Source organism: Leucoraja erinacea, chromosome 10, assembly GCF_028641065.1.
Source record: "Leucoraja erinacea ecotype New England chromosome 10, Leri_hhj_1, whole genome shotgun sequence".
NCBI classification, from domain to species: domain Eukaryota; kingdom Metazoa; phylum Chordata; class Chondrichthyes; order Rajiformes; family Rajidae; genus Leucoraja; species Leucoraja erinaceus.
Window position 1 is genome coordinate 10070061 of NC_073386.1, and position 15680 is coordinate 10085740.

Consider the following 15680-nt stretch of genomic DNA (forward strand, 5'->3'; position numbering starts at 1 on the left):
GTACTCCGGCACGAGTTTGCTCCAGTTTCGTCCCACATTCCAGAGGCGCCCAGGTTTCTAGATTAATTGGCTGCAGTACAATTGCAAATTGTCCCTAGTGTGTAGTATAGTGCTAGTGTATGGCGTGATCATTGGTCGGTGCGGATTTGGTGGGGCAAAGAGCCTATTTCTGCGCTGTATGTCTAAAGTCTGAAGGGGAACAATAACAATTTATGCGCCTGGGACTAGATTACCAAAATGGACGCTGCTTTCCGAGCGCTCTCACAGGAAGACAGAGCGGGGAAAAGCATCAAGGATGTGCTCAAAGCCTCCTTGAAGAAATAGAACGTCCCCAATTACTCCTGGAAATCGAGAAACAAGCAACTGCAGATGCTGGTTCACAAAGAAAACTCACACACAGAGTGCTGGGTTGTAACTCCATGGGTCAGGCAGCATCTCTGGAGAAGGTGACGAAGGGTCTCCACCCAAAACCTAACCTCGCCATCTCCTCCAGAGATGCTGCCTGACCCGCTGAGTTACTCCAGCAATTTGTCTCTTTTATTTTACTCCTGGGAATCCTTACGTGATATCAGTTCTGCAAGGCGTTTACTGATGAAAGATTCATGGTCTCACACATCAAGGCAATTTTTTACAAAAAACAACATCTCTCTGGAAAATAGAGTAGTGCCCTGGCCCCAAGCCAATGTGATACTTTGATCATTTATACTTCATTATTACTATTTCACAGCCACAATTCCAGCCCCAAACACTTTGATTCATGGATCTATGTATACAAGAAAGTAAAAGATGCCATAGGCAAAATTCATGTACAGGCAATTAGACGGCAGACTATTGCACTGGCATTAGTCCACTTCACATGAATTCAATAGCTGTTAAAAATAGCCAACCCCCAACGTAACAAAAGCACATTCAGCCTTTCAAAGTACTACTCTCTTGAATGCCACTGCAGTGTCAGATCTACCGCTGAAATAGTTTAAAAGCCCTATTTGAAGGGAAAGTTTCTAAACGAGCATTTACTTACGAAACAACAATCTATTGAAAAGGCTTTGAAACCACTCCTAGTTTGAACTCTGCTCTATTGTTTTGACGGCACAGCCACAATGCAATTTGGGCTCAGGCTTGGTTTGAAAGAAGAAGAAGTTTACCGAGAGGGCAGCAGTGGGTGGGGGTGGGTGGGGGCCTTGGAGAGGGAAGGTGCTTTTTGGACGGAGAGGAAGAATTAATGACGAGAAATAGTGTGAGGGATTGCACACTTCTCAACTTTGGCTGTGCATAGAATTCATCTCCATTTTCACCTTTGCAACAGGTCTACAATAAAACCCAATCTCAGGGAAAGACAATCAGAGGGAAGGAGTTGCGATGCTAGTTGAAGGTGGTTGCCGGAGGTTGCAGGTAGTGGAACGTTTTACCTTCCACTACCTGCAACCTCTGGCAACCACCTTCAAACCTTCAACTAGCATCGCAACCGGCTTTGACAAAAAAATGACCGATTTTTAAAACGGCAACCTATTTTTAGTCGCAGCCGGTTTTTAATTTTTTGAAATAATCGCCGGAACATAGAAGAAACGGAAACCACTTTCGACCATTAGGGAGACTGACAAAAACCTCCGGGAACCTTGGGTGGGGCGCAAAGTCTCCAGAGGTTTCCGTTCAGGTTTCCTAAGTGGGACAGGGGCATAACGAAGCAATTTTCGTATCTGCTTCTACCCACTTCCACATACAGCACTTGGCCTTTCCCAAACCTATTAAAGACTTCGACTTCATCAGTTAGAGTATGACTCTTACAACATGGACACAGGCCCTTCGGCCCAACTTGCCCACACCAGCAAACTTGTCCAATCTACACTAATCCCATCTGCCTGCATTTGGCCCATATCCCTCTAAAGCTGTCCTATCCACGCACCTGTCCAAATGTTTCTTAAACGTTGCGGTAGTACCTGCCTCAACTAGCTCCACCGGCAGCTCATTCCATACACCCTGTCACCCGTTGCATAAAAAAGTTACCCCTCAGGTTCCTATTTTCCTAATCTTTCCCCCCTCACCTTAAACCCATGTCCTCCGGTTCTCGATTACGCTACTCTGGGCAAGTTCCGATCTATTCCTCTCATGATTTTATACACCTATATAAGATCACCCCTCATCCTCCTGTGCTCCAAGGAATAGAGTCCCAGCCTGCTCAACCTCTCCCACAGCTCAGGCCCTCAAGCCCTGTCGACAACCTCGTAAATCTTCTCTGAGGCCCTTTCCAGTTTAACAACATCCTTCCTGTAACATGGTGCCCTGAACTGAACATAATACTTTTAAATGTGGCCTCACCAACATCTTATACAACTGCAACATGACCTCCCAACTTCAATACTGAAGCTCTGACTGATGAAAGCTAACGTGCCAGAAGGCTTTTTGACCACCAGTGATGCCACTTTTAATGAACAATGTACAAAACTCCCCAGAGCCCAGCCGTTCAGTGTAGGTTGTGCCCATGTTAGTGTTCCCAAAATGCAACACCTCACAATTCTCAGCATAAAATTCCATCAACCATTCCTTAGCCCACGTGCCCAACTGATCAAGACCCTGCTGCAATTTCTGACCACCATCTTCACCACCTACAATTCTATCCACTTTAGGGTAATCTGAAAACACATCCAAATTATTGATGTAGATGACAGACAGTAAAGGGCCTGTCCCACCAGCATGCGACCTGCATGTGGCAAGCGCGACCAAACCGGAAGCGGGGGCCACGCGGAGGTCGAGTGAGTGACGTGAAGCTCGAGCGAAGTCCGTGGGAAGTTCGCGCGTGACGTACAGCGTCAAGACGCTGCGTCTGCCCATCGAGGCGGTGCCACGCGGAATTTTTGAACTCTGTCAGTTTTCCGGAGCATTCCGGCGATCGTAGTGTGACCGGCCCTGTGATGCTGTACGGCTCAAGCGACCACGTTAGGTTGTGTTTGCCGCATGCAGTCGCATGCTCGTGGGTCAGGCCCTTAATGGGCCCAGCACCGAACCCTGAGGCACAGGCCTCCATTCTGAGAAGCAACCTTCCACCATCATCCTCCACTTCCTGCCAAGAAGCACATTTTCAATCCATTCAGCTATCTCTCCTTGAATCCCATAGGACCTAACCTGCCAGAGCAGCCTACCAAGCAGAACTGTGTCAAATTACTTCCCAAAATCCATGTATACAACGTCCACAGCTCTGCTTCCATCGACTCTTTTGGGCACATCCTCAAACATCTACCACATTACCTGTGCCTTTCCTTCCTGTTACTTATGTAAAGTCTCCAATAAAATTGGTCAACCACGTCATTATTTAATTCCCCACGATGTCTAAACTATTTTATTTCTTGTAGCTGGATGCATTTTCCTCACTTCTTTAGGCAAAGATTCCATTACATTTCCTACCGATGAGGTTAAAGCTAACTGATTTGTATATCCCTGTTTTATTGCATTTTTAAAGACATATCTCTCTATATCTATCCCCCGTCTCTCAGTCTGAAGAAGGGTCTTGACCCGAAATGTCACCAATTCCTTTTCTCCAGAGATGCTGCCTATCCAGCTTTTTGTGTCTATCTTCAGTTGAAACCAGCCTCTGCTGCTCCCGTCCTACAGTTAAAGACAGCACACTGTTGTTTTACGACTGGCTCCATTCCCTTTTCTAATGAAATACGATATACAAGCTAACAATCCCTTTGCTGTCTCAAGCACAACATTATTCTCAACGTGTTGGCTCAAAATAAATGAATGTTGGAATTTGTGGCCAAACCGGTAGACCTCAGGTCAAGGGAAGATGAGATTAAGTTGCAAAATACACCACTTCAACCACATTTCGAGGGTTGTGTCCAATTCTGTTTGCCAGTGAACAGTCCAATAGCTGAAGCACAAAGCAGGCCAGAGAAAACAATCCACGTTTGTCCAACCTCTCATTATATCTAATCCCCTCTCATCCAGACGGCAATCTGCTAAACCTCTTCTACACCCTCTCCAAAGCCACCACATCCTTCCTGTAATGGGACGAGCAAACAACACACAACGCACCAAGTAAGGCATAAGCAATGTTTTATAATAGGACTGCCCTGGCTGATGAAGGCAAGCATACTACCCACCTTTTTACCACGATATCTGCTGGTGACTTTAACGGAGCTATGGACTCGCAGCCCAAATTCTCTTAATGCTGTTAAGGATCCTGCCATTAACATCAAACTTTCCCCTTACATTTGCCCTTCCAAAGCACACCATACCAGCCTGCCCCATGATTTAGTAGCACCATAAATGACCCCAGATGTTTGGATGTTGGAAAAAATGAACAGATTTATTTAATCTGTGGAAACAAAATACTGCAGCTGCTGGTTTATACCAAAGATAGACGCAAAGTATCTATAGGAGCATAAGAGCAGGGAGGTTCTACTGCAGTTGTACAGGGTGTTGGTGAGACCACACCTGGAGTATTGTGTACAGTTTTGGTCTCCTAATCTGAGGAAAGACATTATTGCCATAGAGGGAGTACAGAGAAGGTTCACCAGACTGATTCCTGGGATGTCAGGACTTTCATATGAAGGAAGACTGGATAGACTCGGCTTGTACTCGCTAGAATTCAGAAGATTGAGGGGGGATCTTATAGAAACTTACACAATTCTTAAGGGGTTGGACAGGCTAGATGCAGGAAAATTGTTCCTGATGTTGGGGAAGTCCAGAACAAGGGGTCACAGTTTAAGGATAAAGGGGAAATCTTTTAGGACCGAGATGAGAAAAACATTTTCACACAGAGAGTGGTGAATCTGTGGAATTCTCTGCCACAGAAGGTAGTTGAGGCCAATTCATTGGCTATATTTAAGAGGGAGTTAGATGTGGCCCTTGTGGCTAAACGGATCATAGGGTATGGAGAGAAGGCAGGTACAGGATACTGAGTTGGATGATCAGCCATGATCATATTGAATGGCGGTGCAGGCGCGAAGGGCCGAATGGCCTACTCCTGCACCTATTTTCTATGTTTCTATGTAAGTGCTGGGGTAATTCAGCGGGTCTGGTAGCATCTCTGGAGGGAAAGGATTGGTGATCGGGATTCCTTTTGGGGTCGGGACCCTAGGTCACTCCGAAGAAGGGTTCCGACCTGAATCGCCACCTATCCGTTTCCTCCAGAGATGATGCCTGGCCTGCAGAGTTACTCCATCACCTTGTGTCCCTCTTCATGTAACCTGTAATTTGCTGTCCCTGGGCCACTGACTTTCACCTGGAATATCTGATCATTTGTCAAGGAAAATGGGAACTTTGGAAAAAAAAACTCCAGAGCCAAGCGTACGTACTCAAAGGAAGCTATGCATGTGTCAAGTTTGATTCATGCTATTTAAGGAACTTAAATGGTGACACGGTGGCGCAGTGGTTGAGTTGCTGTCTTACAGCGCCAGAGACCCGGGTTCAAACTTGACTACATGTTCTGTCTTTACTCAGTTTGTACATTCTCTCCCGAAACCTGTGTGTGTTTTCTCTGGGCGCTCCCGCTTCCTCCCACACTCAAAAGACGTATAGGTTTGAAAGGCTATAGAGGGAACTGCAGATGCTGGAAAATCGAAGGTACACAAAAATGCTGGAGAAACTCAGCGGGTGCAGCAGCATCTATGGAGCGAAGGAGATAGGCAACGTTTCGGGACGAAACGTTGCCTATCTCCTTCGCTCCATAGATGCTGCTGCACCCGCTGAGTTTCTCCAGCATTTTTGCGTACCTTAGGTTTGTAGGTTAATTGGCTTCGGTAAAATTGTAAATTATCCCTAGCGTGTGTCGGATAGAACAGTGCTGGTGCACGGGGATCGCTTGTCGGCACAGACTGGGTGGGCCGAAGGGTCTGTATCTCTAAATTAAACTAAAAGTTTTCAAAGCTGACTATGAAACTTCCTCGGTTTGCTAGGTACAGAGACTAAAAGAAAGGCTAAAAGTGCGACCTGATTCAGATGTCACGCAACTATTCCCGGTTAGCGTGTTGCAAAATCTGTCTCGAATTTATGTAAAATCTTTTATCGTAGCTTGCCCATTGTTGTTCAGTGATAATGAACTATAGAAAGTGCCATTGAGCCTCTTGGCTGCATTAAGCAGCGTTAGTCATTTCATATGCACATGCCCTTTTGATTTCCAAAGGGTTTTTGGATAGGAATTTACTATCAGTAACCGTCTCGAGGGAAAAAAAGCATCGCCCCTATCACGACCATTCAGACCTGTTTGTTCAGGATAAGCAATTTATCATCTTTATAACCAGTGGGGTGAATTGCTGATAAGCTGCTTCAAGTCTGAACAAGGCCGTTTGTCAGACGTTTTAATTTAATGTCTGATCAGCCGCAGAATGTACATTAGGAGAGAAGTCTTACAGGGAGGGGCAGCAGGTGCAAACAGGAACGTCCCCACCTTTAGCTTTTTTCCAAATCTCAAACAGTAATTACAGCATGGAAGACTTTAGACTTTAGAGAACATTAGGAACAAATTACATTTTTACCAAGGCCAATTAACCTGCAAGCCTGTACGTCATTAGAGTGTGGAGGGAAACTGGAGAAAACCCACACGTTCGCTGGGGGGGGAACATACAAACTCTGTACAGACTGCACCCATGGTCAGGATCGAACCTGGGTCTCTGGCGCTGTAAGGCAGCAACTCTACCGCTGCGCCACCATGCCGCCCCCCCCCTAGCTACCTCCAGGACTGTAGAGGTTTAGTGTAAGTGTTAAGAAGATCACATAGCAGTGATTAAGACATCCCTCCATGAACAATTCACCTACACTGAAATAAAATTGACCTAAAATTGAAATAAACAGCTCCATGCTCAAGGAACTGCAGATGCTGGGATCTTGAGCAAAAAAAAAACAAAGTGCTGGAGGAACTCAATGGGCCATGCAGCCTTTCTGGAGAAGCTGTTTGGGGTCTGTAGCCTTCTTCCGACTCGACCCAACCCAAATTATCGCCTACCCATATTCTCCAGAGAGTCAGCTTTATCCACTGAGTTAATGCAGTGCTAAGTGTCTTTAGCTCAATAAACGGGCCATGGGTTTTTTGCCATGGATAGTGGCATCTATTATGTCAGTGTGCCAACTTATCCATCTTTTCAATGTCAAAATTCTCAAGATGATTTGAGTATGCACAACTTGTAGAGAAACATGGCAAGTCAAACACTGAATTTCTTAGTTCCTACTAGGTGTGACTTCACATTTTGCACAATGTCAACTTCAGCCAAGACCAAGTCATAATATCCTGCTTGTCTTTAACTTTGAATGCAGTAAGTGAAAGGAGATTGAGATTACTAGTGGTATGAAATAATGGAAGTCTTTTGATACACATAACTTATTTTTAAGAATAAGGGGTAAGCCATTTGGAACTGAGACGAGGAGATACTTTTTCTCACAGAGAGTTGTGAGTCTATGGAATTCTCTTCCTCAGAGGGTGGTGGAGGCCGGTTCTCTGGATACTTTCAAGAGAGAGCTAGATAGAGCTCTTAAAGATAGTAGAGTCAGGGGATATGGGGAGGCAGGAACGAGGTACTGATTGGGGATGATCGGCCATGATCACATTGAATGGCGTTGCTGGCTCGAAGGGCCGAATGGCCTACTGCACCTATTGTCTATTGTCAAACATAGCTGGGTATCTATCTGTCTATATGACTAGTAAGGTGTCAGGAGTTATGGGGAAAAGACAGGAGAATGGGGATTAGAGGGAAAGATAGATCAGCCATGATTGAATGGTGGAGTAGACTTGATGGGCCGAATGGCCTATTTCTGCTCCTAGATCTAACAAACTTATAAAGTTAAAGCCCAGTCAAACTCTGTAGAGTAACTATTTGACAACCTGAATCCATGTTGAATTTTAAGGTAGCTGCTCAGGACTTGTACTGCCCATAACTTTGATTACCAAGTCTGGTTGGATGTATTCCAGGAGATTTCATCAGGTGCTTTCTATACCCCTCCTCTACTGACCCCCTCCACCTCCAGTACACTCTGTCCGGTTACAAAATAGATCCCCTCCCGCCTGACACCAAGGTCTGTTCATTGACTCCACAAGGAAACTTCCTTCTAACCATTATTTCCGAGGATGAATCTCTGGGAGTTTACACCGGATCCCAGGACTGCACACAGCATGAGGACATTGCAAGTACGATTTTCTTCTATTCCTTTTGGAACGGTTCACTTGTCCCAATGTCAGCACACAACATCAATAGGTCTGCCCACATAACGCGATTGTTTGCAACACACTTTTCTGGCTTTGAACTAAATGCTCTCTGCTGCTCAGGGATCTGGCTTTGGTCCACGAGCTCTTGTCTCCCTTTACGGATGATTTACTTACCCACTGACTCTCACAGTGTATGTCACGTCTTCCGAAGTTTTCTGCCATTCTAGTAATGTGTCGAAATTGAACGATTTCCACTTGACATTTGTGACGGGTTTCAACAAAGCACCTGGAAGTTTGAAAAGAAGACAATTTTCTAGTCGGCCACTCAACATTTTAAAAACTGGTCACAGCTACAAGAGCTTAGCAGTGGATTCATGTAAGACACCAACGGTTTATCGATTAACATCAGCAATGTTTAGTTTAGTTCAGAGATACAGCGTGGAAACTGGCCATTCGGCCCACCGAGTCAGCACGCACCAGCAGCCCCCCGCACACTAACACCATCCTACACACTAGGGACAATTTACATTTTTACCAAGTCAATTACTAGCCTACAAACCTGTACGTCTTTGGAGTGTGGGAGGAAACAGGAGAAAACCAATGCAGGTCACAGGGAGAACGTACAAACTCCACACAGACAGCACCCGTAGTCAGGATCGAACCTGGATCTCTGGCTCTGTAAAGCTGCGATCTCTGCCGCTGCGCCACCGTGCCGCACAAATGTTCGAGGAAGAATTTAAAAGACAATTAACATTTTGTGTCACACCCCATATGGTCTGTTTACCGACTTCCAGGTGAGCAATGACAATGATGTGCTAAGCATTAAACATCTGTCCATCATGTTGGGTGTGTTTTTACTATTTTGTAATCAAAAAGATAAAATAAAATTGATAGACGAGCAGAAAATGAAGCAAATGATCAGTAGGTCAGTCAGCATCTGTGGAGAAACTAAATCAGGCTTATGACTAACTTTGTGACAGATCAGTGAACCTTTGCCTGACAAAATGTCACCAGCCTGTAGAATTCACTTTGCTTCTCGTTCCACAGGGATGCTGTCCGATTTTAGTTTAGTTAAAAGATACAGTGCTGAAACATGCCCTTTGGCCCACTGAGTCCTAGCCGACACGCGGTCACTGTAACACTAACACTCTCCGACACACTAGGGATAATTTAGCATTTTTACTAAAGCCAATTAACCTACAAACCTGTACATCTTGGAGTATGGGAGGAAACCAGAGCAGTCACAGGGAGAATGTACAAACTCCATTCAGTCAGCACCTGTAGTCAGGATTCGATCCTCAAAACACACCTACATGATGGACGTGCTTAATTTTAAGCTTATCTTTTTTATTGCTAATCTGGAAGTCAATAAACACACCTTTTATTTACCATAAAATATGATTTATTGTTTAAATTCTACCTCGAGCATTTTGGCGGCATAGTGACATAGCGGTAGAGTTGCTGCCTTACAGTGCCAGAGACCCAGGTTCGATCCTGACCAAGGTGGCTGTATTACGAAGTTTGTATGTTCTCCCTGTGACCTGCTCCTGTTTCCTCCCACTCTCCAAAGACGTACAGGTCTGTGGGTTAATTGGCTTGGTATCATTGTAAATAGTCCCTAGAGTGTGTAGGATAGTGTTAAGGGCCTGTCCCACTTGGCGACTTTTTGGCGACTGCCGACAACATTCATTGATGTATCAAGTCATCGAAAAAAATCGCAGCGTGATGCGTTGTGATGATATATTGACGCGTGATGTTCCCCTCAAGTGTCGCAACATTTTTATTGTTGCCGCTGGATTTTGAAATGTTCAAAACCTTTTGGCGACCCTGGTATGACGCCGGCAGTCGCCGAAAAAAAGTCGCCAAGTAGGACAGGGCCTTTAGTCCGTGAGGATCACTGGTCAGCGCGGACTCCATGGGCCGAAGTTCCTGTTTCTGCGCTGTATCTCTAAACAAAACCCAAAAAACGCAACTGTTATCCCACGGCACTCTCCACGGCCTTTCCTGTTGCCCCTCAGGATGTCCGCCTGCTTGTATCTTGCTGAAAACGTGTCAAATTGTACCCTGAAATGAGCTTCCAACCCCATGTACTGAGTCTTGCTCAACAATCCCATGGCTTGGTTTGGAAAACGTCTCTGCCCAAGAATGCCAAAAATTGCAGAGAGTTGTAAACATAGCCTGAACCATCACATAGACCACTGGTCCCATCTATACTTTCACTGCTTTGGGAAAGCAGCCAACATAATCAAAGACTTGTTCCACCCCTGGTCGTTCCTTCTACTCCCTGCTCCTATTCGGCAGAGAGTACAGAAGCTTGAAAGCAGACTCAGGAAACAGTTTGTTGCCCACTGGTATCATGCTTCTGAATGGCCCTTACATAAGCTACGGTACTGTCCAATTCACCTCTACCCTATTGCAGATATTGAACTATGTGGAACTGATGCGCAACAATGCTGAGAACCATATTCTGCACTGTGTATCTTCCCCTTGGCGCTAACTATTGTACTCGAGTTTGACTGATTGTATTCATGCATGGTACATATGATCTATTTGGACAGCATGCAAAGTAAAGCTTACCATTGTGCTTTCCCGGATGTCTGTGCCGAACCTGATGCCAAGTTAAACTAATCTCCTCATGCTGCATGTGAACCATATCCTGCCATTCCCTGCAAAACCCTGGTCCTATCTAAAATCCTCAACACCACTATCATATCTACCTTTGATAAAGCCTTCTGGGGCACATACTACTCTCCATTAAAAAAAAACTTTTCTTTCATATTTTCCCTCTCACCTTCTTGGACATTTCCACCCTGGGGAAAAGTTTCCAACTCTGTCCATACCTCTCATAATCTTATAAACTTCTATCATGTCTCCCCTCAGCTTTCGATGCTCCAGAGAAAACAATCCAGGTTTGCCCAGCCTCTCCTTACAGCGAATACCCTCTGATCCAGGCAGCATCCATGGGTCACTCCAAGTCACACACTTCTAACTTATTTTCAGCTCAGCAAGTAGGGAACGCAACGCAGGCTATTCCCTGGACACTGGTGAATAGGTAATTGTTGCAAAGTGTAGACAGTCACAAAATCCAGGTGTATCTCAGCGGATCAGGTTGCATCTCTGGAGAAAAGGAATAGGTGACATTTACGGTCGAGACCAGGGTCTGATGAAGGGTCACCTATTCCTTCTCTCCAGAGATGCTGCCTGACCCGCTGAATTACTCCATCATTTTGTGTCAATCTACACCAGCATCTGCAGTTTCTTCTTACGCTTGATGCAAAGTTTATCTGGCGGCTATGAATTAATTTTTCATACAATAGGCCTGGGCCTCGCCGACAATGAACCAAATTATAAGAAAGCGATGCAGACGAAAAATGCTGTTCCTTCTTCATCTTAGTCCCTCTGTGACTGCGTACTGGAGGCACCATCACAGTAGCGGTTCACCACCGCCTTCTTCAGGGAACCACAATTAATTGCTGGCCAATTATGCCCACACCTAGATGAAAGTGATATAATTATAGATGGAGTATTACTGTTCTATGATGTAGCTGGTGCGTCTGTCAGAGTCTATAAATTAAGTTGCACTTCCAGCTAACGGGTGCACAAACACTGGCTGAATTTGATGGGAATATGACCAGCCTAAAATAATCAAAGACTTAAGATAGACACAAAGTGCTGGAGTAACTCAGCGGGACAGGCAGCATCTCTGGGGAGAAGGAATAGGTGACGTTTTGGGTCGAGACCCGTCTTCAGCTCAAACTCTTGTCCCATCCGGTTATTCCTTCTTTCTGCTTCCATTGGGCAGATTCGGAATATACAGAAGCTTGAAAGTGCATACAACCAAACATTTTACTTTAGACTTTAAAGACATGGCGCAGAAACAGACCCTTCGGCCCACCGAGTCCACGCCAACCAGGGATCACCCCATACACTATCACACTAGGGACAATTTACAATTTTACCAAAGCCAATTAGCCTATAGACCTGTATGGTCTTTGGAGTGTGGAACGGAACTGGGGAACCTGGAGAACACCTGTAGTCAGGATCGAACCCTGGTCTCTGGCGCTGTAAGGCAGTAACTCTACCGCTGCGCCACCCCTATAGGGTGATTTCACGAAAGGTCACTGGAGCGTAGATCCGCACCCATGTGACCGAAAATCTCAAGTGGAGGACATGCTATACATCCGGTACATGTTAGTGAATGGGAAAACACGCACTTTCACACCCGTTAAAAACATCGAAAACGGCCAGTTTTTGAGCTGCAATTTACTGTGCCAGTCGGGGTGACCGTGAGGCACAGCTACCTAGATTTTCAGTCCAAAAAAAAAGATAGAAACTAAGGTAAATTAAAGAGGGAGCTGAAGGTGCCAATCCAGCGGAAGTGAACAGCGGACATTTGCCGTGGAGATTTAAAGGTTAAAAATATCGGGAATTATCGCATTTGCTCACTGCATTTCATCAATAAAGATTAAAAATAATGCCTTACTTTTGATGAAATGTAGCGAGCAAACGCGATAATTCCCGCTATTTTGGATCTTTAAATCTCCACGGCAAATGTCCGATAAGCATTTCCGCTGGATTTGCACCTTCAGCTCCCTCTTGAATTTACCTTAGTTTCTATCTTTTTTTTGGACTGTAAATCTAGGTAGCTGTGCCTCACGGTCACCCCGACTGGCACAGTAAATTGCAGCTCAAAAACTGGCCGTTTTCGATGTTTTTAAAGGGTGTGAAAGTGCGTGTTTTCCCTTTCACTAACATGTACCGGATGTATAGCATGTCCTCCACTTGAGATTTTCGTTCCCGTGGGTGCGGATCTACGCTCCAGTGACCTTTCGTGAAATCACCCTATACTCAGGAACACCTTCTTCCCGTCTGTTGTCAGGTTGTGAAGATCATTCCCTGCGATAGGGTACTGTCCAATTCACCTATACCCCATTGCGGACATTGGAATTTGTCTACGAAACTGGTGCACTACAATACTGCGAACTATATTCTGCACTCTGTATCTTTCCTCTGCGCTATCTAATGAACTGATAAAGAGTGCATTTATGTGTAGTATTACCTGATTTAATTGGGTAACACGCAAAACATGGCTTTTCACTGTACCTCAGTACATGTGACAAGAACCAACCCAAACCTGAACTCCTGTAGACCTTCCCCATGGAAGGCTGGGTCTTTCTTGTAAACCCTCCTCACCAGTCCGATTAGGGAATCGCAAAGAGAAATCAGAAATTCGATCGATCAGGCAACCAGTTTAAAAAAAAGTTTGCAAACGAGTGATTAAGAAATTCGTTTTGTTTCATAGATACATAGACAACAGGTGCAGGAGTAGGCCATTCGGCCCTTCGAGCCAGCACCGCCATTCATAGAAACATAGAAAATAGGTGCAGGAGTAGGCCATTCGGCCCTTCGAGCCAGCACCCCCATTCAATATGATCATGGCTGATCATCCAACTCAGTATCCTGTACATGCCTTCTCTCCATACCCACTGATCCCTTTAGCCACAAGGGCCACATCTAACTCCCTCTTAAATATAGCCAATGAACTGGCCTCAACTACCTTCTGTTGCAGGGAATTCCACAGATTCACCACTCTCTGTGTGATTTTTTTTTTCTCATTTCGGTCCTAAAAGATTTCCCCAACTTATCCTTAAACTGTGACCCCTTGTTCTGGACTTCCACAACATCGGGAACAATCTTCCTGCATCTAGCTTGTCCAATCCCTTAAGAATGTTGTAAAAATTCAATGTGATCATGGCTGATCATCCACAATCAGGGCCCCGTTTCGCGTCTCAAATCACTGCTTTCGTTCTCTTCTGGTTTCAATCAACGAAATTCAAAGTGGATCGCTGCAAAATGGAGCGATCAGATAGTTACATTTGCTTTTTTTTTCCTTCCTGGTTTACCTTACATTGGCGATTAAACGAGATTAGGACAAAGAACATCGAAATAACTATCCGCGCTGTTCGGTCACATTACCTGAAGATAGCCTGCAGTGAAGGCAAATGAGAACACATCCCAATGTTATAGCAGCCGATCCCATGCTGAGCGTAATGAACTGAGAGGCCACTTCTGGAAACAAGGCAGGTCAGACGGCAGCGATTCCTTCTCTCTGTGTCTAGGTGACTTTGTTTCTGTTCCGCCCCAGGTGGTTTGATCGCGGTGAAATTACAATCGGTGTTTGTTTCAACAAATGTTCCCTCGCCTGTTCCTCGCCGATACTAACCCTCCCATAGCAAGGCAGCCCCGGGTTATAAAAGGCAGTGGCCAGCAATGCAGAGGGCAGCCCCCTCTCTCCCCGGGGGAACCAATGGAAGGAAAGATCCGCCACTCCTCGCCCCTCCTCTGTCACACATTCTTGGAAACGAGAACTATTACCTCGGCCGGTGTTGCAGTTCATGTTCTGAGTGCCGCCCCCCTCTTACACCTGGACGTGGACGCTCCAGGCAGCTCCGCAAGGCGTGCCCGCTGTGTGATTCATTTCCTGGTGTCTCGGTGCTGCCAGCGATTTGGGGAACGGGACAGCAACGACCGAGGCAGCTTCCTTCCTTGCAATTTCTTTACCAACCCGCTAAGATCGAAACACAGCGCGGGGAGTGAGTGCCGCCTGCGTTGGAGCTGCAACCGCCGAGGTGCCTTTGACGGCCCCACAATCTTTCACAGTTGCTCACGTTAGGAACATGCTGAACAAAGCAGCACCTCATATTTCGCTTGGGCAGCCCACACCCCAGCGGCATGAGAATTGAAGACAGGCACAAAATGCTGGAGTAACTCAGCGGGACAGGCAGCATCTCAGCAGAAAAGGATGGGGTGACGTTTCTGGTCGACTACTCCAACTTTAAGTATTTAAGAATGAACCGCGGATGCTGGAAAATGGGTCTGAAGAAGGGTTTCGGCCGGAAACGTTGCCTGTTTCCTTTGCTCCATAGATGCTGCCTCACCCGCTGAGTTTCTCCAGCATTTTTGTCTACCTCCAATTTTAAATAACCATATCTCTCCATCCCCTGCCCATTCCCAATCCTCAGACCAGCCTGACTGTCTCCCTGATTAAATGTTATCTGCCTATGCTTCGTGTTCATCTTCTCCCAGCTAACAATGATATAATCTACATTTTCCTTGAGCCACATCCCTTTTGATGTCTTGTTTTCACACCTTACACTTCCCTATCTCTATGTCTCCCTCTCCCCTGACTCTCAGTCTGAAGAAGCGTCTCGACCCAAAACATCACCTATTCCCTTTCTCCAGAGATGCTACCTGACCCGCTGAGGCAGTTATTATCCATCCAAGTCCCAGCGCCAGCTTCCAATTATTCCTTGTGCAAGATATTCTCGCACTATACTTTTGGTTTGCATATTGACGGAAATGTCAAATTCATCTCACGGTGGAAATAATTCCGTGCCACTTCTCATACAAAAAAAATCAGAGATTTCAACATTCTTTAGCCAGAGGTTAGTGAATCTGTGGATCTATTGCCACAGACAGCTGCGGAGGGCAAGTCATTGGGTATTTTTAAAGCAGAGATTGATAGATTGTAGGTAGACAAAAA

The 15680-nt window shown here is 45.6% G+C and overlaps 1 protein-coding gene across 1 annotated transcript in view; it reads right to left on the bottom strand.

Moving 5' to 3' along the window:
- The window catches only part of f3a (coagulation factor IIIa), a 32962-nt gene extending 18558 nt beyond the window's left edge, over positions 1-14404 (bottom strand). Inside the window, exons 1-2 of the mRNA XM_055641462.1 lie at positions 14114-14404; positions 8312-8423 (exon numbers count right to left, since the gene is read on the bottom strand). Coding sequence (XP_055497437.1) covers positions 8312-8423; positions 14114-14177 — 176 coding nt within the window. The 5' untranslated portion in view covers positions 14178-14404. The remainder of the gene's footprint in view (positions 1-8311; positions 8424-14113) is intronic.
- Positions 14405-15680: the final 1276 nt, after the last annotated feature.